Below are 21,425 nucleotides of genomic sequence, written 5' to 3' on the forward strand. Positions count from 1 at the left end.
ACATTTTGTACCTAATACTTATATGCAAAATTTGGTTGACCGAAGTGAAAGTGTACTCAAGTTATCATGTTTTACATACACACACACACACACACAAACACAGACAAATAGACACACAGACATAATTCCAAAAATTGTATTTTCAGACTCAGGAAGGTCTAAAACGTCGAGATTCATCAAAATCTCGAAATTGAATTTTTGGAGGATTCTAATACTTTCCCTATGCTTTGTATACGAGAAAGTAATGAGATAATAAACTTTTGTGTGTCCCAACTCTAAAAGCAGATCACAGAGGAAACCACTCATTACTCCCATACAGTGGGGCAAAAAAGTATTTAGTCAGCCACCAATTGTGCAAGTTCTCCCACTTAAAAAGATGAGAGAGGCCTGTAATTTTCATCATAGGTATACCTCAACTATGAGAGGCAAAATGAGAAAAAAAATCCAGAAAATCACATTGTCTGATTTTTGAAGACATTATTTGCAAATTATGGTGGAAAAAAAGTATTTGGTCAATAACAAAAGTTCATCTCAATACTTTGTTATATACTCTTTGTTGGCAATGACAGAGGTCAAACGTTTTCTGTAAGTCTTCACAAGGTTTTCACACACTGTTGCTGGTATTTTGGCCCATTCCTCCTTGCAGATATCCTCTAGAGCAGTGATGTTTTGGGGCCGTCTCTGGGCAATACGGACTTTCAACTCCCTCCAAAGATTTTCTATGGGGTTGAGATCTGGAGACTGGCTAGGCCACTCCAGGACCTTGAAATGCTTCTTACGAAGCCACTCCTTCGTTACCCGGGCAGTGTGTTTGGGATCATTGTCATGCTGAAAGACCCAGCCACGTTTCATCTTCAATGCCCTTGCTGATGGAAGGAGGTTTTCACTCAAAATCTGATGACACATGGCCCCATTCATTCTTTCCTTTACATGGATCAGTTGTCCTGGTCCCTTTGCAGAAAAACAGCCCCAAAGCATGATGTTTCCACCTCCATGCTTTACAGTAGGTATGGTGTTCTTTGGATGCAACTCAGCACTCTTTCTCCTCCAAACACGACGAGTAGAGTTTTTTCATCTGACCATATGACATTCTCCCAATCCTCTTCTGGATCATCCAAATGCTCTCTAGCAAACTTCAGACGGGCTTGCACATGTATTGGCTTAAGCAGGGGGAAACGTCTGGCACTGCAGGATTTGAGCTCCTGGTGGCGTAGTGTGTTACTGATGGTAGCCTTTGTTACTTTGGTGCCAGCTCTCTGCAGGTCATTCACTAGGTCCCCCCGTGTGGTTCTGGGATTTTTGCTCACCGTTCTTGTCATCATTTTGACCCCACGGGGTGAGATCTTGCGTGGAGCACCAGATCGAGGGAGATTATCAGTGGTCTTAGATGTCTTCCATTTTCTAATAATTGCTCCCCTAGTTGATTTCTTCACACCAAGCTGCATACCTATTGCAGATTCAGTCTTCCCAGCCTGGTGCAGGTCTACAATTTTGTTTCTGGTGTCCTTTGACAGCTCTTTGGTCTTGGCCATAGTGGAGTTTGGAGTGTGACTGTTTGAGGTTGTGGACAGGTGTCTTTTATATTGATGACGAGTTCAAACAGGTGCCATTAATACAAGTAACGAGTGGAGGACAGAGGAGCCTCTTACAGAAGAAGTTACAGGTCTGTGAGAGCCAGAAATCTTGCTTGTTTGTAGGTGACCAAATACTTATTTTCCACCATAATTTGCAAATAAATTCTTTAAAAATCAGACAATGTGATTTTCTGGATTTTTTTTTTCTGATTTTGTCTCTCATAGTTGAGGTATACCTATGATGAAAATTACAGGCCTCTCTCATCTTTTTAAGTGGGAGAACTTGCACAATTGGTGGCTGACTAAATACTTTTTTGGCCCACTGTACATGCTGTTCCAGCTCTGAATGGAAAAGAGCAGCAGCACTCAGCCTGAAACCTACACAGAACACATTTGTTACAGAGAGGAACATGTGCGAGGAAGCCCAAGCAAAGCATCCAGTTGGCCAAACATGCAATCCTGTGGAATGGGGGAGGAAATTATTGTACCTTGAGAAACACCTAATAACTTGGGGAAATCATTCAGGCTTCACACAGACAGTGATCAAACCAAGGTGAAGTTTCTTGTTTTGTGTACATAGTACAATGAGACTCTTACTGAGATACTTTACCCACACAAGTGACAATATTACAATACTAACAACTGGCAATCTATAGAACACTTTACAATGATATTAATGGATGACTGTTGAGTAGCTTTAGTGATGCAAGTGTCAAATGAACTGAAGTAAAGTCCATGGAATTCTAAGGCAGTGCACAGATCACAAAGGCACAGACTAAAATGAATTGAACTAACACAGCTTAACCTTCTCAAACCTGGTTAATTCATTTCTGGGTCTTGAGGGGCCAGAGCCTATCCCAGCAGCACTGGGAGTAAGGTAAAGAAGGACCGTGGCTTGAGTGACGCAACATTACAAGACCAGTGCCAACTTTTAAATCTCAAAATAACCTCACCAGTGTTCCTTGTGGGTTGTCTATCATGTTTAAAAGTTAAAAACATATTGCTGTAGGTGATAGTTTCCATAATAGGTACTGGGGAAGCAACACTCCAGTGCTGAGCCTTTAATCTCTTTAACTAAACTCAGTGCTGATGTTTTTGTCTCCTGCAGTTTTACAAGTCATAAGCGGCGATGGAGTGACTGTGGTACATGGGATTGTAGGAGGAAGTGTGACGATTGACTGCAGATATGAACAAGGATTTGAAAATTATGAGAAATATCTGACTAATTTTAAATATACGTGGAACAATGCCCTGATCAAAACAAAGAACCCCAACACTCTGGTGATGGAAGGTCGATACTCTCTGTATGATGACACCTCGGCGAGAGTTTTCACCGTGACCATCAAGGAGCTGCAAATGAGTGATGCTGGGACGTACTGGTGTGCAGTGGAGAGGACCCTGATGGATGACTACACTGAGGTCAAACTCACTCTCCATCAAGGTTAGTCAATTCATGCAGATTTAATAGAACTTTGCCTACTTCCTTTTTTAGGTCAGACTTATTTTTGAGGTAGTAGTTGTACAGTGCATCCGGAAAGTATTCACAGCGCATCACTTTTTCCACATTTTGTTATGTTACAGCCTTATTCCAAAATGGATTCAATTCATTTTTTCCTCACAATTCTACACACAACACCCCATAATGACAACGTGAAAAAAGTTTACTTGAGGTTTTTGCAAATTTATTAAAAATAAAAAAACTGAGAAATCCCATGTCCATAAGTATTCACAGCCTTTGCTCAATACTTTATCGATGCACCGTTGGCAGCAATTACAGCCTCAAGTCTTTTTGAATATGATGCCACAAGCTTGGCACACCTATCCTTGGCCAGTTTGGCCCATTCCTCTTTGCAGCACCTCTTAATCTCCATCAGGTTGGATGGGAAGCGTCGGTGCACAGCCATTTTAAGATCTCTCCAGTACTAGGGTGTTGTACCGTGTTAGCCATTATGAATGTAGAGAAAAGCCAAGCAAAATGACACCTTTTATTGGCTAACTAAAAATCACATTACATCTTGCCTGAAGAAGGGGCCTGAGTTGCCTCGAAAGCTTGCATATTGTAATCTTTTTAGTTAGCCAATAAAAGGTGTCATTTTGCTTGGCTTTTCTCTACATTCTGTGATGGACGACCGGCTACAGACTCCGGTCGCCACCCCCAGGCCGCTAGGAGGAGCCCTCCGGACAGCATGATCGTTCCCCGAGTTCCAGCAGGGCCTCATGGACTATGTAGTGTTTATACACAACCCTGCTGGATACCTTGGGGGCCACCGGGAGTCGCTGTAGGGGGGCTAGCGGGCTCTTATGTGCCCTATAACCCGGGAGTGCGTCATCATCACGTGACAGGAAGGAACGACGTGCTCCCGGGCTGGGACCACTTCCGGGTCAGGGGATATAAAAGGACTGTGGGAAAGCCCAGACACTGAGCTGAGCTGGGAGGTAGGGTGGCAAAGTGTCTGGGCGAGGAGGATTGGTTTATTGTTGGAGAGAGAGAATTATTGTAGTTTATGAGTGTGGAGTGGAGGGTGCTTTGTGCACGGTTTATTTATAAAATAAATAATACTTATACTTTCACCTGGTGTTCAGAGTGGTACCTGAGGGTTCAAGAGGTGGACCATACCTCAATCTGTTACAATTCATAATGGCTAACACGGTACGACACCCTAGTACTATAGAAGTTTGTAATGAGTTTTTCAAAACAATGTGGATCTGTAGACAGGTTGTCTGTCATTCTGAGAGATGTAAACAATCCTCATATCTGGCCATAAAACTCTTGTCTTTATTCAAGCCATGTTGTAATATATTACATTTTAGCATGAGTTTAACTTCCCATTCTTTTCTCTCTTGCTGTGTTTTGAAGTTGCCCATAAGCACTGTGACTTTAAAGTCCCTCTCACAGTGTCCATGGCTGTTGAAGTGGGCCGCTACAGGAACATCTGTGTTGCCACGTTTAATGTGGAACCTATGTAAATTCATTCTCTGTCGGAGTGTTTGTCCAGTTTCTCCCACATAGAGTGCAGTGTCAGGACATTTCATGCAGAAAATTAAGTAGACTACATTAGATAATCTGCAGGAAAATGATCCCTTTATGTGATGTTCAAGTCGGCAGTGTGGTATAACTATACGGTCTGTATCATAAATGTGGGCACACGTTTTGCATCTTTTCTGTAGGCATGGAGATGTGCCATTTTCTGTTGGTTCACTTAGGGAGCTTCGGACAATTGAAGGTTTGGTGGTTGTTTGTATGCCAGGAAGGGAGGTTCAGGAAATACATTTTTTTTCAGTGTTTGGTCATTGTTTAGTATTGGCTGAAGTTCTTTTATAATTTTTCGAAGTGTTTCAAGATGTGGGTTGTAGGTGACAACAAGGGGGATGCGGTTCTTGTCTTTGTTTTTATATTCCAGAAGGTTGTCTCTGGGTATGGCAGTAGCTCTTCTTATTTGAGTGTAAACTTTTTTTCACATTGTCATTATGGGGTGTTGTGTGTAGAATTCTGAGGAAGAAAATGAATTTAATCCATTCTGGAATAAGGGTGTAACATAACAAAATGTGGAAAAAGTGATGCTCTGTGAATACTTTCTGGATGCACTGTATCTGGGTAGCTAAAAATACAAAGAAAATGCTTTTATAATAGTGCACTGAGCTGTACTTACAACAATAAGTGGAATTTCCACTTCCTTTTTATGTGCACATTTAATGCAAAAAAAAAAAACTTCTTGCACTTGCCAGGTCTCTTATGTGTGTGTGTGTGTGTGTATTATATATATAAAAGACAGCAACACTCATAACAATGACAACACAATTACATTGACAATCATGTTACATTATTTTTAAAATGTTTCCTTTTCTTTTTCATAACCTCTTTAACACACTACTCCTCCGCTGCGAAGCGCGGGTATTTTGCTAGTTCTTCAATAAAATTCTATCAGTAAACATATTTTCATTTAGATTTCTTAAATAGAATACATTGCACAATGTTTTGAAATTTCAAAACCACCCACTAAAAAGCACTGCCAAATTTTTGAACTCATTAGAGGAACATCCTGTGCAACATCAAATATGGATTTATCCATCCATCCATCCATCCTCTTCCGCTTATCCGAGGTTGGGTCGCGGGGGCAGCAGCTTGAGCAGAGATACCCAGACTTTCCTCTCCCCGGCCACTTCTTCTAGCTCTTCCGGGAGAATCCCAAGGCGTTCCCAGGCCAGCAGGGAGACATAGTCCCTCCAGTGTGTCCTGGGTCTTCCCCGGGGCCTCCTCCCGGTTGGACGGGCCCGGAACACCTCACCAGGGAGCCATCCAGGAGGCATCCTGATCAGATGCCCAAGCCACCTCATCTGACTCCTCTCGATGCGGAGGAGCAGCGGCTCTACTCTGAGCCCATCCCGGATGACTGAGCTTCTCACCCTATCTTTAAGGGAGAGCCCAGACACCCTGCGGAGGAAACTCATTTCAGCCGCTTGTATTCGCGATGTCGTTCTTCGGTCACTACCCATAGCTCATGACCATAGGTGAGGGTAGGAACATAGATCGACCGGTAAATTGAGAGCTTTGCCTTATGGCTCAGCTCCTTTTTCACCAACCCTATGGATTTATTTAGTTTCAAATTTAACTTGAGAGGGGACACGACAACTTGTATATTTTGTATTATTTCTTACTGTATTTTACTCATCCAAAAGCTTTTCCTGATAGAAAAACAGATTATAAATTACATGTACATAGGTGGAGTAGTGGCTCTGAGATTAGGGATCTGCACTGGCAATTGGAAGGTTGCCGGTTCGAATCCCGTAAATGCCAAAAGGGACTATGCTCTGTTGGGCCCTTGAGCAAGGCCCTTAACCTGCAATTGCTGAGCGCTTTGAGTAGTGAGAAAAGCGCTATATAAATGCAAAGAATTATTATTACTATGTTAGTGATTATTCAGGATAGGACCACATAAACAAACTGCACCTCTAGTACACCAGCTTTCATTTCTAGCCCACTTATCCAATTGAGGATCCTAGGATGATGCCTATAAAATAAGCAATATGATCTCCTCAGACCCATTCAATCAGGGTTGAGGTGACAAGAACATATCCTGGCAGCACTGGGGACAAAGCAGGGACCAAACCTCGACATTGCTTACTCATGCACAGATGGTTTTGGAAGGTGAAAGGAAAGTTGTCACAGTTGGAGAAAAACCAATACAGTCGCAAGAAGAACATACAATACAATAAAATTCATTTTTGTATAGCCCAAAATCACAGAAGAAGTGCCGCAATGGGCTTTAACAGGCCCTGCCTCTTGACAGCCCCCCAGCCTTGACTCTCTAAGAAGACAAGGAAAAACTCCCAAAAAAAACCTAGTTGGGAAAAATGGAAGAAACCTTAGGAATGGCAGTTCAAAGAGAGACCCCTTTCCAGGTAGGTTGGGCGTGCAGTGGGTGTCAAAAGAAGGGGGTTAATACAGAACAAATCCTCAATACAGTATAAAAATAAAAATTTTAGAAGTACGGAGCAGAATTTAACAGTAGATGATATCACATAAGAAGATTTGGATATATTTAGAGTCCTGGAGACCTCATCCATCAAGCTGCCTCCCCCATTTGGCCATTCCACGGCTGAAACAGCACTGGGCCAGCCAATCTGATGAAAGAACCCCTCCTTCCCACGATTCCTGCGATCTTCCATCAGGGATGACTTTACCTTAGGCAGGCAAAACAACTTGACAGGTGGGCCGTGGCACTAAGTGCCACATTTGAGTACCGAGAAGAGAAAACAGAATAGGTGAGGGTTAGTATCCAATTCTAACTATCATGTTACTTATGTTTTAGTGCTAATGACTAACAACAGAGATGCAGTATGTACAGTTAATCAGCAGCTCTAGTCAGGTTGTGCTAAACTGTAGTAGTGAGTCTTCAGCCGGGATTTAAAAGCTGAGACAGAAGGGGCATCTCTTATATAAGCAGGCAGACCAGTCCACAGTTTAGGGGCCCTGTAACTAAAAGCTCGACCTCCCATTGTTATTTTATTAATCCTTGGAATCATAAGCAGACCGGCATCTTGAGATCTTAATGTGTGCTCTGGTTTGTAAGTCATGATAAGTTCAGACAAGTAAACCGGACCTCGGCCATTTAATGCTTTATATGTTAAAAGAAGGATTTTGAAATCTGTCCTAAACTTAACCGGGATCCAGTGTAAGGATTTAAGAACTGGAGTTATGTTTTTGTATTTTCTTGTTCTTGTTATAATTCTTGCAGCCACATTTTGGATTAACTGGAGGCTGTATAAAGAACAGTTTGAACATCCAGTGAACACCGCATTGCAGTAGTTAATCCTACTAGAGATAAATACATGAATTAATTTCTCAGAATCCTGTTTATTTAGAAAGCGCCTTAATTTCCTAACATTTTTAAGATGGAAGAAACATGTTTTGGACAACTTTGTGATATGCGCTTTAAATGACATGCTAGAGTCAAAGATAACTCCTAGATTGCGGGCTGATTCAGTAAAATTAATGGGGATTCCAACTGAGTTAAATGATGACAAAATATTGTTGTGATCAGCGTCATTCCATCCAACATTTAACATCTCTGTTTTATCTGTATTTAAAGACAAGTGGTTCTCATTCATCCACTCCTTTAATTCACTAACACAACTAATTTAAGACAACATTGGAAAAAACTTAATTTGATTTAAATGAAAGGTATAACTGGGTGTCATCTGCATACAAGTGAAAATTAACATTATGTTTCCTAATGAGAGATCCCAGTGGAAGCATGTAAAGTGAAAACAATAAAGGTTCCAGTACTGAGCCCTGCGGGACACCATATTGAACTTCTGTGTATAATGATGGAGTACTGTCAGCACATTTCTGAACATATTGGAATCGATTTGATAAATAAGAACTAAACAAAGTGAGCACGGGGTCTGTAAGGCCAAAATCATTTTCTAGCCTGTGCAGTAAAATAGATTGGTCAATGGTGTCAAATGCTGCACTTAAATCCAACAACATAATTACAGTGGACATGCAATCTCTACACAAACAGGCCCAGGGTTCAAAATCGGTTCAGTATATTACTAGGTCAGGTCAGGTTGGAGTGCATGCACTGGTAAAGCATGTTACCATACTCACCACACAATGAAACAACTCGGGATCCTGGTTGGCAACCCCCCAGGCAAACATACAGTCCAGTCCCACCCTCCAGAAATGACCGTCTATCTGCCGCAGCCAGGTGTTACGTGGGTGTCCCATTGGCCTGGTCCAGCAACTCAGGTCCTCAACAATGAGGATCCTGTGAACCAGATCACCCTCAGGGAATTGTGCCACATGGCCGTACTCCTGTAATGGACCCTTCCTCACAATGCAGGTAATGTGTCTCATTTGGAACTCTGTGAGCAGCTGCTCATTGGACACAAACCAGTGGTACCCAAGGATTCTCCAAAGATACAGAGTCTAGAAGGAGTCCTGTCTTCATCTCAGGTCACTGGATAGTGTCTCGCAACCATATAGCAAGACAGGAAGCACCAGGACTCTAACGATTTGGACCTTCATCCTTTTGCAGAGATATGGGGAGCGCCACATACCGTTTTCCAGCGACCTCATGACCCCCCATACTATCCCAATTCATCTACTCACTTCATAGGAAGACTCTACAGAGTCATGAAAATCACTGCTGAGATAAGTACACCTCTCGACAAGGTCAACACGCTCTCTGCAGACAGACACACTGCTGATGGCCATGCCCAAGAGGTCATTAAAGGTCTGGATCTTCATTTTTACCACCAGAAAAAAATGGCTACGCCAATAGAGACAATACTAAATTAATGATCTAAAATAAAGGCTTCCACTTCCTCAGGAACAACCACTTTATTAAAATTCACACACAAAAATTTTTTTTGGGCGATTTTGAAATGCAACGTCACTGGTGTTTGCACCTGGTCTTCTACTTAGTCTTCTGAAGTACACCTCAATGCACCCTACACAATAAGCCAGAGCTGGACATTAGTGGTGCACAATTTCCAGTCTCAGTTACTTAGACAGTTGATGCTGCTGTTTTCACACACTGTCCTCGTGGCAGCTTGTGCAATGGGGCTGGATATTTGGGGTGGGGCTGGATGTTAATGACATATATCATCTCCATTTTTCTGTTATTTTCACATTCAATGCTACTGCCATTCTCCCACCAGCAGGTGAACAGACACAGCGTGATGAAGACTGGGAAAAGAAAGCTGATAAATTATCAAGGTCAATGTCAGGAGATCAATCCAATCTAGTGACTTAATTCAACGGGAAGACAAACTCATAGTAGTAGAATCAAAGCAGGGTCAAAACCAAAAAATAAATTTGAGAAACACCCAGTGAAAAAGATTCTATAAGGTAACCACAGAGTTGGACATTGGAATGACCTAATCGGGAGCTATTTGTATGGTTGCTTCAGTGACACAGTAAAGCATGACATAGCAACTTATGCACAAAATGGCAGAGCCTATACAAAAAAAATGGCTTCGTGAGAATACTCTAACCAAAAACGTAATAAATGTAAGATGCTGAAAATAGGCATTTAAGGAAGAAACTAAGGTTGCCCAAAAATTCTTAATAAAAAAATTGGGAGTGATCTCCCCTAGACTTATACTGAGATATTTGAGGAGTAAACCGCAAGACAATGATTATACAGTAAGCCCTCGCTACTTCGCGGTTCACTTTTCGCGGATTCACGACTTCGCGGATTTTATATGTAAGCATATCTAAATTCATAACGCGGATTTTTTGCTGCTTCGCGGGTTTCTGTGCACAATGGGTCTTTTTACTTGCTTCCTCAGTTGGTTTGCCCAGTTGATTTCATACAAGAGATGCTATTGGCTGATGGCTGAGAAGCTACCCAATCAGAGCACGCAGTTAAGTTCCTGTGTGCTGCTGATTGGCTCAGCGACGGAGTGTTGCATTAACCAGGAAGTCTCATCTCACTCATTCATCATTAACGTGCTAATGCTTCAGGGGCCGTGTCCAAGCACCAACAGAAGATGCAAATGATTGCAGAAAAGGTAAAAGTTTTGGATCTGTTGAAGGAAGGGAACAGCTACACCGCTGCAGGACATCGATTCTTTTTATTTAAAAAGGAGGAAAAGCATATAAGATCTACGGCCGCAGTGTCCTTTAACCAGGGTGCAAAACGAGTTGCAAGTGGACGTGATAAGGCAGTAGTCTGGATGGAATCTGCTTTAGGAATCTTTGCAACAAGGTCGACGACGTCATGACCACCTACAAGCTGCTACGTGTACTTCGCTATACAGTAAGTGTAAACTTATCTACCGATTTCATATTGCTTAGCAGTTGTCCCTGTTTTTAATAGAGTAAATGGTGGGTTGTAAACAATACAGGGAGGGTTTAAAATTGTCCAAATACACGTTAAATAATTAAATAAATATAGTGTCCCTACTTCGCGGAAATTCAGTTATCGCGGTCGGCCTTGGAACCTATCTCCCGCGATAAGTGAGGGATTACTGTATATATATATATATTATGTACATTAAAGAACCATCAACAGCAAAACAAATCAAATTAATAGTAAGTTGAACATTTATTACAAAAGCAAAGTTGAATGAATTGGACTCTGCAGCAGCATGAATAAAAGGTAAAATACTACAGTAGACCCCCGCAAAGTCACGGTTCAGAGTTTGCAGCATCAGTCATTCGCAGATTTTTCCTTAGAACCTAACTAATAATTGTTAGTGGAAACCACAAATATCCTCCGCAATTTTTATGGCTTTTTTCGTGGCAATACTGTACTTTAGAGAGAACAGGAAGCAGCTGTAGAGAAAAGCGCGACTTGGGATGGTGAAAGTAGCCAATAGAATTTGAAACTGCAACTCCCAGCAGTCCCTGCAGTGGCTCTGATTGGTCTTCTGCTGAGGGTGCTGGGGCTGTTGAGGTCAAAGGATGTCAGCGCGGCTTTTAAAAAGGGGGCCGGTGACCAAAAGCAAAAAAAAAAATGTCTGTCTGCCTTCTGTTGGGTTACGTGTACGTATTCGTTTTGTCCTGGATCGTTTCGTGCATCTGGATTGTCTGCCTTCTGCCTGTGTACATGTGGACTGTAAGTGGATTCATGGCCATCCTGCAAAGAAAGGAACGCCCGTCTTCACCATCTCAGAAACTACCGGTAGGACTATCTCTACATTCCCATTCAACGTGCGGATCTATTTTCATCATTACATTTCATCCATTGCCGTTTTTCATGAACTTTTTCATGATTTACTGTGTGTGTTTTGTTTGTGTTTTGTTGTATTTAATGTGTAATCACCGTAAGGGGAACAGGGGTGGTATCGTTGTTTTCTTATTTCATTTGTTTCCATTACATTCTTTATTTGCTGTTTGATTACCGGATTGCTTTGTTTTTGTCTCTGTTTGTGAGTGCGCGCATCGGGTCAAGGCTGGTATCTCCACCATAAAAATAAATAAATCACCGTCTTCTCGATTGCGGCTTCTTGCGCTATGCTTACTTAAAAGCCTGAACAGTACCTGTCCTTTTTGGCTGATTGCTTTGTTTCTCTCTCCTCCCCCAGACATTCTCTGCTCCTGTTGGAGGTTCTGCTCCCCTATAATGTTTGTCTATTATTTAATTGATAACAAACTGCATACTGAGCTCCTTTTACTTCTGAAAGAGACATGTTTGTTTGAAGTGTTTGAATAAAGTTCCTTTCTCTACAATGTCCTGTGTTTTTGTGCAGTTCTGTGACCCAAGCGTGACACCCTGCAGCACTGCAGCCTCACTCTCTCTGGGATTGAGCCGCTGCACTAGACTAGCCTGCAAACATCAGCGCTTACCTCTGTGTGTTTGCGTGCAGCCAATTCAAGCGCAGTTGGCTCAGTGATTTACTGAGTTTCGTCCATGGCGTCAGTTGCACTTTGTACATGTCGTGCCATTAGTTTTTTAAATAGTTTTTACAGTTCATTAGCAGTGTGTAAAATGATCAGTGTTGCAATAATTGTGATGCTCTTTGCATGAAAAAAAAATGTGTTCTGTTAAAATTTCAGTTTTTCTTTGTTAATTGTGACGTTTACTTGAAGTGCAGCAAAAAAGTATTTGCCGTCCAAGGATGCATTAACCCCTGTGGACGAAGGTTCGAGGCAAACAGAAGGCAGACAGCAGATATAGAGTAAAAAAGCAATTTCTTTATTCTTGGTGGCAGAGAGACCACTGCAGCCCCTGTCAGCTTGTGTCACTGACAGTTACCAGCAATAGCCCATCCAAGGATGGAAGTTAGCTCAGTTTTATAGTAGTTTGTTTACTAAACAAAAAGAGGAATTATGGCAGTTCAATTTGAGGTCAAGCAGATCGTTATAGCTTGTGGTCACACCTTGGATTTGAACATACAGGAGCACACACAGTGTTTCTAACAGTTAAAAGAGTTATAAGCACATTCACAGTCTTAAGTAATAGTCCTTGTGAGCATCAACACACACAAGAGCAACTGCAGCAATCTCCCAGCTAACTGTCACAGGATGAGTGCAACCTAAGCAGATTTAGACAATACTCACTTCCTCATTCTTTCTGCACCATCAGGGTTACAATACTTCAACGGCTATGTGGCAGTTGCAATTTAAGAATCTTATTATAGCTTACATTTTGCACATAATGATCATCACACATAATAATTGGTTATACTACCTTAAAAGTTAGTATAGTACATTAGCCATACAGGAATACACTCTTACAGCTTATATTGTCTGTATTAGATTACACTTGTTCAGTTAGCTTAATACCTCCTTATTTATTAATACATAAGTGACATGTTTCTTATAGTTCTATTAGCACCATACTTTATTATTTGGAAAGACTGAAGCACCTTATTTTTAAATATGTCTTCCTCACCCCCAAGTATGTAGCAGTTTAAGGGTTAAAGCCCCAAGATGCCGCCGAAATGCGCTGCACCGTCTAAGGCTTCTGGCAATGAAAACGAGCTTGCATGAATTACAGTAAATATAGCGGTAACATCGGTATTTTACATTCTTGAACTGCGGGAGACATAGCAGTACAGTATACAAGTTTACCTTTACATTCTTTATTTTTGGTAATGTATTAAACTGAGTTTGAAATTAAATTAAATGTTTTTTTTGGCATATTTAGGGTTTAAACTATGAAAATAATAATTTTTTTAACCACATCCAAAATTCAAGGTTTTTCACAATTCGCGGGTGCTCTAGAAACGTAACCCCCATGAATTTTGGGGGTGTACTGGGGGTGTACTTCTGGTTAATGGAAATAGTCCAAAAGTTGAAAGTTTGTACCTAATAATTGTATGCAACAAATTTGGTTGATCTCTAAGTGAAAGCGTATGCAAGTTATTGAGTTTACATAACACGTACACAGAGACAGACATCCAGACATAATTCCAAAAATGGTATTTTCGGATTCAGGGAGGTCTAAAAGACTGAGATTCATCAAAATCTCGACATCAAATCTTTGGATGATTACAATACTTTCCCTATGCTTCGTATATGAGAAAGTAATGAGATAATAAACTTTTGTGTGTCCCAGCTCTAAAAGCAGATCACAGAGGACACCACTCATTACTCCCATACATGCTGTTCCAGCTCTGAATGGAAAAGAGCAGCAGCACTCAACCTGAAACCTACACAGAACAAACTTGTTACAGAGAGGAAGCCAAAGCAAAGTATCCAGTTGGTTCAATGTGCAATCTTGTGGAATGGAGGAGGAAATTATTGTACCTTGAGAAACCCTTAATAACTAGGAGAAAATGTGCAAACTTCACACAGACAGTGATCAAACTAAGATGAAGTTTCTTGTCTTATATACACAGTGCAATGAGACTCTTACTGAAATACTTTACCCCAAAAATATTACAATAATAACAACTGCCAATCTATTACATACACAGACACACAGATAGACAGACACAAAGACATAATTCCAAAAATGGTATTTTCGGATTCAGGGAGGTCTAAAACGTTGAGATTCATCAAAATCTCAAAATGGAATTTTTGGAGGATTCCAATACTTTCTTTATCTATACATATTAATAAAAGGCAAAGCCCTCACTGACTGACTGACTGACTGACTGATTGATTGACTGACTGACTGACTGACTGACTGACTCATCACTAATTCTCGAACTTCCCGTGTAGGTGGAAGGCTGAAATTTGGCAGGCTCATTCCTTACAGCTTACTTACAAAAGTTAGGCAGGTTTCATTTCGAAATTCTACGCGTAATGGTCATAACTGGAACATGTTTTTTGTCCATATACTCTAATGGAGGAGGCGGAGTCACGTATCGCGTCATCACGCCTCCTACGTAATCACGTGAACTAAAAACAAGGAAGAGATTTACAGCACGAGTCAAACGCACATATTAACACATGTGCAATTAAACGTGTGCATTTACGGGGTGATTTCTCAGGCTTAAAAGCTCGCCTTTTATCAAACGCGGGAACAAAGGTAACTGACGTTGTTCACTGTCTTTTAATACTGTGTAACCATACATATTAACACATGTGAAATTAAACGTGTGCATTTACGGGGTGATTTCTCAGGCTTAAAAGCTCGCCTTTTACTAAAAAGGTAAATGCAAAACTATTTTCAATCATTCTATGATCTGCTTCTCACAACTGAAGGCACCGTGGCTGATGGTAAATGACGTTAATTTTTGAGTGTCTTTTAATACTGTGTAAGCATACATATTAACACATGTGCAATTAAACGTGTGCGTTTACGGGGTGATTTCTCAGGCTTAAAAGCTCGCCTTTTATCAAACGCGGGAACAAAGGTAACTGACGTTGTTCACTGTCTTTTAATACTGTGTAAGCATACATATTAACACATGTGCAATTAAACGTGTGCATTTACGGGGTGATTTCTCAAGCTTAAAAGCTCGCCTTTTACTAAAAAGGTAAATGCAAAACTTTTTTCAATCATTCTATGATCTGCTTCTCACAACTGAAGGCACCGTGGCTGATGTTACGTCACTTGCTGTCCAACCATAAGCGTTACCTGGTAGGTAACCGGCCACTCACTTCACTCCCTTACGGGAATCGAACCTCTGAGGTTTTCTTTTGTTCTTAATTAAAATTTAAAAGCAATACTTCACTGCTGCTCAACCCCTCTAGCGCTGACGTCCGAGGTTCGATTACCGTAAGCAAGTGCAGTGAGTGTGTAATTACATTCACGTCATTCGTAGTCTGATTCACAATCTGATTGTATGGGTGGTTACCTACCAGGTAACGCTTATAGTTGGCCACCAAGTCAGGTCGAAGTGATCACTCGAGTAAAGGCAGCTTCACAAAAAAACAGATCCTTAACAAACTGTTATTAGTGTATTTTCCCTCAATTTAAAAAGGTTTTATTTTCTTCTTAATAAAAATTTAATAGCGGTACTTCGCCGGTGCGAAGTGCGTGGATTTGACCGACTGACACATACAGACATATTCATGAGTGCAGGTACTTCGGAAAGAAAGCACCGTGTAAACCTAAAGTTTAAATTAAGTTCATAGACCTACAAACGGTTGCCATTCATTTGAGGCAAGATTGCTTTTCTTCTGTACAACTATACGTTGCATTCTCAAGAGTGTGCTTGCACGGCTTCGGATATAGATATATATATATATGTATGTCTATATATAAATATGTAAGCTTATAAGTACTGCCTTACTTCTCTTTAAGAAAGGAAGATGTAATGATACTTGATTTAAACGATTCCATGTCTTCCTGGGTTTGCTTAGCTTATTGTCAATATCTTTACACGTTTTTTTAAGACTTATTGACTGAAACGGGCTTTCACTAAAATAGTTAGGGCTTTGCTACAGGATACACCCTCCACAAGTTAAGCAAGTAAAAATAAAATATATATTTCTGTTTTATTTACACCTTTTAAGTTCGTATGCATAGCCCCATTTGGCTGTTTAATTTTTTTTTTTCTTTCTTCAGTAATATTTAATCTCCTTAAAGAAAAAGAACATATCCATTTTACTTTTTTTGTATCTCTTTAGTAATATTTTAGTGTAAAAGGATAACCAGTATTTAAACCTTTTATGTTACTTTATACATTTTTTTTACACAATGTTGAAAAATTAACAAGAAAGCTACATATTTTGGCAGCTGCTGCTTTCATTTCCAATGAAATGAAAAAAGCTCTCCAAGAGAAAACCTCAATGAAGAAGAAACAGTTTGCACCATCTAAAAAGGAGAAACCCTCATTTATAAAAGTTTGCTGCAGATGACTTAACTGAAAATAAATGAATAGTTCCTATGTGTATAATACATATTTATCTATTTGACTTATGCCTTTATTCCACCAACTTACAACATCTGAGGTACAATTTGTTACATTACTTTTGTTTTTTGCAGCACAGGCAGGTGAAATGACTTCCTCAGGGTCACACAGTGGTGTCAGTACCAGGATTTGAACTGACAAGCTCCGGGTTTACGGAAATATTACTGAAGAAAGAAAAAAAACGAAAACGGGCAAATAGGGCTATGCATACAGATGTCCATCCATCCATTATCCTCCCTGCCAACACAGGGCACAAGGCAGGAAACAAACCCCGGGCAATGTGCCAGCCCACCGCAGGGCGCACACACCCACACACCAGGGACAATTTAGAATCGCCAATGCACCTAACCTGCATGTCTTTGGACTGTGGGAGGAAACCGGAGTACCCGGAGGAAACCCAGACAGACACGGGGAGAACATTCAAACTCCACGCAGGGAAGCGAACCCGGGTCTCCTAACTGGCACCTTTCACTGCGCCACCATGCCGCCCGCATACAAACTTAAAAGGTTTAAATAAAACAGAAATATATACCTTTATTTTTACTTCCTTAACTTGTGGAGGGTGTATCCTGTAGCAAAGCCCTAAGTTTTTTCATGAAAGCCCCTTTCAGTCAATAAGCCTTAAAAACAGGTGTAAAGCTAAACTTGCAGCACCACTATTCAATTACACTTGCCTAACGCCTCTCCTAAGGGGACATACTGTGGGATCTGGGCATCAGTCAAATCACCAATCACAGGCCCGATTAGAAAGCGGGAAGCTGTGATTTGTCGTCTCCCTCCCATGTAACAATCACAGCCCGTGTTATTACGCACTATGTATGTATGTATGTATGTATGTATATATGTATATATGAAGAGGATGGATGGATGGATGGATGTATATGTGTGTGTTTATGTATATGTGTATATGTATGTGTATATATATATATGTTGATATGTGTATATATATATATATGTATATATATGTTGATATGTGTATATGTATATATATGTATATGTAGATATGTGTATATATGTATATGTATATATATGTTTACATAACCTCTTTAACACACTACTTCTCCGCTGCGAAGCGCGGGTATTTTGCTAGTATATATATATATATATATATATATATATATATATATATATATATATATATATATATATATACACACACATACTTTATATATATATATATATATATATATATATATATATATATATATACACACACACACATATATATATATACACACACATATTATATACATATAATATGTGTGTATATGTATATGTGTGTGTGTGTGTGTGTGTGTATATATATATATATATATATATATATAAAATATATGTGTGTGTATGTATATATATATATATATATATATATATATATATATATATGTGTGTATATGTATATATATGACAGTAACACTCATAACAATGACAACACAATTACATTGACAATCATGTTACGTTAGTTTTACTTTACTTTTTCATAACCTCTTTAACACACTACTTCTCCGCTGCGAAGCGCGGGTATTTTGCTAGTACTTCATATATGAGAAAGTCAGAGAGGTCTAAAACGTTGAGATTCATCAAAATCTCGACATCGAATCTTTGGACGATTACAATACTTTCCCTATACTTCACATACATACATCCATCCATCCATTATCCAACCCACTATATCCTAACTACAGGGTCATGGGGGTCTGCTGGAGCCAATCCCAGCCAACACAGGACATATGGCAGGAAACAAACCATGGGCCGGGCACCAGCCCACCACAGGGCACACACACACACACCCACACCAAGCTCACACTAGGGACAATTTAGAATCGCCAATGCACCTAACCTGCATGTCTTTGGACTGTGGGAGGAAACCCACGCAGACACGGGGAGAACATGCAAACTCCAGGCAGGGAGGACCCGGGAAGTGAACCCAGGTCTTCTAACTGCGAGGCAGCAGCACTACCCACTGCACCACCGTGCTGACCACTTCATATACAAGACAGTAAAAATATAGCTAGGAAATCTTAATTTCTATAACAAAAATGTATTGTCTTTTCAAACAATAGTTCATAACAGTTGCATTCAGGTGTTGTCCTCATGGAATCTTGCAAATTGGGATGGAGCCGACCCACAGGCTCCAGCGAGGTGCACTTGTGCACTCACAATCTGTGGTTCACTCACCTTGTCACGTGTGTTGCTCATTCGACTTCTCACCATTACCCTGGTGAGAATGCAAAACTGATGGCGAGCTAGTTGGAAAAGCCCAAGAAGAACCAACAGGCTGTGAACCTAGAAGTTCTGAAGTCTAGGTAAATGCTTTATTAAACATTATTTAATGAAGGTCAGTTCCTTATAGGGATTATTTTGGTGACTAATGTTATTAATAAACACATTTTATCAATTCTCATGTAGTTTAGGTGCTATTTGAACAAAGATGGGGCCAGAGAGTGCTTACAAGAGTCTTCCATTTAAATTGTTTGCAATAAGATGTTCATGTTATGAAAATTCACTTCACTATGGGGGCTTTCAGCAATGGATTAGCTCCTTCTTAAAGCGGAAGAAGACTGAACGGCTCTCCTATTAGTGCCCTCTCGACTGAATTAGGATACAATCACTAAGATGTCTCCTCAGACCCGGCTCCAGATAGGCATTTAACCAGGCTAAGTCCCCATAAATATCATTTTAAGCCCCCTTCCCCAAACACCCCTCCCTTGTTGGGCATGGCCGGTGTGTGCAGTGAGATGACAAGGCATTGTCATTGTACTTAATTAGCTTGCTCATAGGCAAACTTTACATTTACTTAAGTCACTTTTTATAAAGGTATCTCTGCTTTTATTAACGTTATGGCTGTTGGGTACTTTATAATGAAATTTTCTTTTTTCTTCCAGATCATGGTACTGAATCTCCCAGGAAGAGCAGTAAGACAATTTTTCTTTTCTTTTAATGGACTGAAATCTTGAAGCTGGTTTCCATGCTCTAGTTCTACTCCACAGATCGATGAGCATAATGATGCCATATTTATTAGAAATGACCTTATAAAAGTTTATCTGAAAACCTGTATAAGTGTTAGGGTTATTCATTCAGTGCTACAATTTTATGACTGTGATTTTGGTTTAGTGATTGTTAATGTAGTTGTATTGGTTATTAGGAGTTTTGTAATGGACTTTCATATGTTTTCTGTTTACACTACACTAATCTGATGTCACCTACAAAACACTAATCAGAATTTTTAGTTAAAACATTAATAAAACTTAGACTAAAGCAGGCCATTCAGCCCAACAAAGCTTGCCAGTCCTATCCATTTAATCCTTCTAAAATAACATTGAATCAAGTTTTGAAAGTCCCTAAAGTCCTACTGTCTACCACACTACCCGGTCGCTTATTCCATGTGTCCGTGGTTCTCTGTGTGAAGAAAAACTTCCTAATGTTTGTGCAACATTTACCCTTAGCAAGTTTCCAACTGTGTCCCAGTGTTCTTGATGAACTCATTTTAAAGTCACAGTCTTGATCCACTGAAGTAATTCCCTTCATAATTTTAAACACTTCAATCATGTCACCTCTTAGTCTTCTTTTGCTTAAACGGTAAAGGCTCAGCTCTTTTAATCTTTCCTCATAATTCATCCCCTGTAGTCCTCTAATCAGCCTAGTTGCTGTTCTCTGGACATTTTCTTGTGCTGTTATGTCCTTTTTGTAGTCTGGAGACCAAAACTGCACCCAGTAATCCAGATGAGGCCTCACCAGTGTGTTATAAAGCCTGAGCAGAACCTCCTGTGACGTGTACTCCACACATCAAGATGCTATATAACCTGATTCTGTTAGCCTTCTTAATGGCTTCTGAATTAAGCCAATTTATTTGTATGAAAATGTGCTATATAAATAAATGTTGTTGTTGTTGTTGTTGAAGGCTGTCTGTCAGTTGAAGTGTCAAGCCCACTATGACTCCTAAATCCTTCTCATAAGGTGGACTTTCAATTTTCAGACCTTCCATTGTGTATTCAAACCTCACATTTTTCCTTCCCATTTACATTTACTTACATTACATTTCATCTGCCATAGTTTTGCATGAGCCTGTCTGCTGTTCAAGTCCCTCTGTGATGATTCAACGGATTCCAGATTATCTGACAATCCAGCTAACTTGGTGTCATTTGCAAACTAAACTTAACCAGCTTGTTACTTATATTAATATCCAAATCATTTAGATATTTTAAAAACAGCAGCAGCCCTAACACTGACCCCTGCTGGACACCGCTCTTAATGTCAGCCAATTCTGAAAAGGTTCCTCACACCCTCATCACCCTCTCCTTCCTGTTTCTGAGCCAATTCTGACCCCCTCTACACACCACACCCTGAACCGCCATTCCTTTTAGTCTGATGCCCAATCTCTCATGTGGCACCTTATCAAATGCTTTCTGAAAGTCCAGATAAATAATCTCATCTGCTCCACTTTGATCGTATCCTTTTGTTGCCTCCTCATAGAATTCCAGCATGTTAGTAAAACACGACCTCCCTCGTCTGAACCCATGCTGACTGTTCAGTAAAACTCCTGCACTTGGCATGTGTTGCTTAATCGTTTCCTTAATAATTCCTTCCATT

At 40.2% G+C, this 21,425-nt stretch overlaps 1 protein-coding gene across 2 annotated transcripts in view; it reads left to right on the top strand.

Moving 5' to 3' along the window:
• LOC114647664 (CMRF35-like molecule 3) overlaps window positions 1-21,425 on the top strand; it is a 64,421-nt gene that overhangs the window by 37,161 nt on the left and 5,835 nt on the right. Inside the window, exons 3-4 of one of the 2 annotated variants that reach the window (XM_051924528.1) lie at window positions 2,866-3,015; window positions 19,721-19,750. In XM_051924528.1, coding sequence (XP_051780488.1) covers window positions 2,866-3,015; window positions 19,721-19,750 — 180 coding nt within the window. Of the gene's footprint in view, window positions 1-2,682; window positions 3,016-19,720; window positions 19,751-21,425 lie in introns of both variants that reach the window. The other variant, XM_051924527.1, reaches the window with a different exon arrangement.

The sequence above is a fragment of the Erpetoichthys calabaricus genome, chromosome 3, assembly GCF_900747795.2.
Source record: "Erpetoichthys calabaricus chromosome 3, fErpCal1.3, whole genome shotgun sequence".
Classification (NCBI taxonomy): Eukaryota; Metazoa; Chordata; class Cladistia; order Polypteriformes; family Polypteridae; genus Erpetoichthys; species Erpetoichthys calabaricus.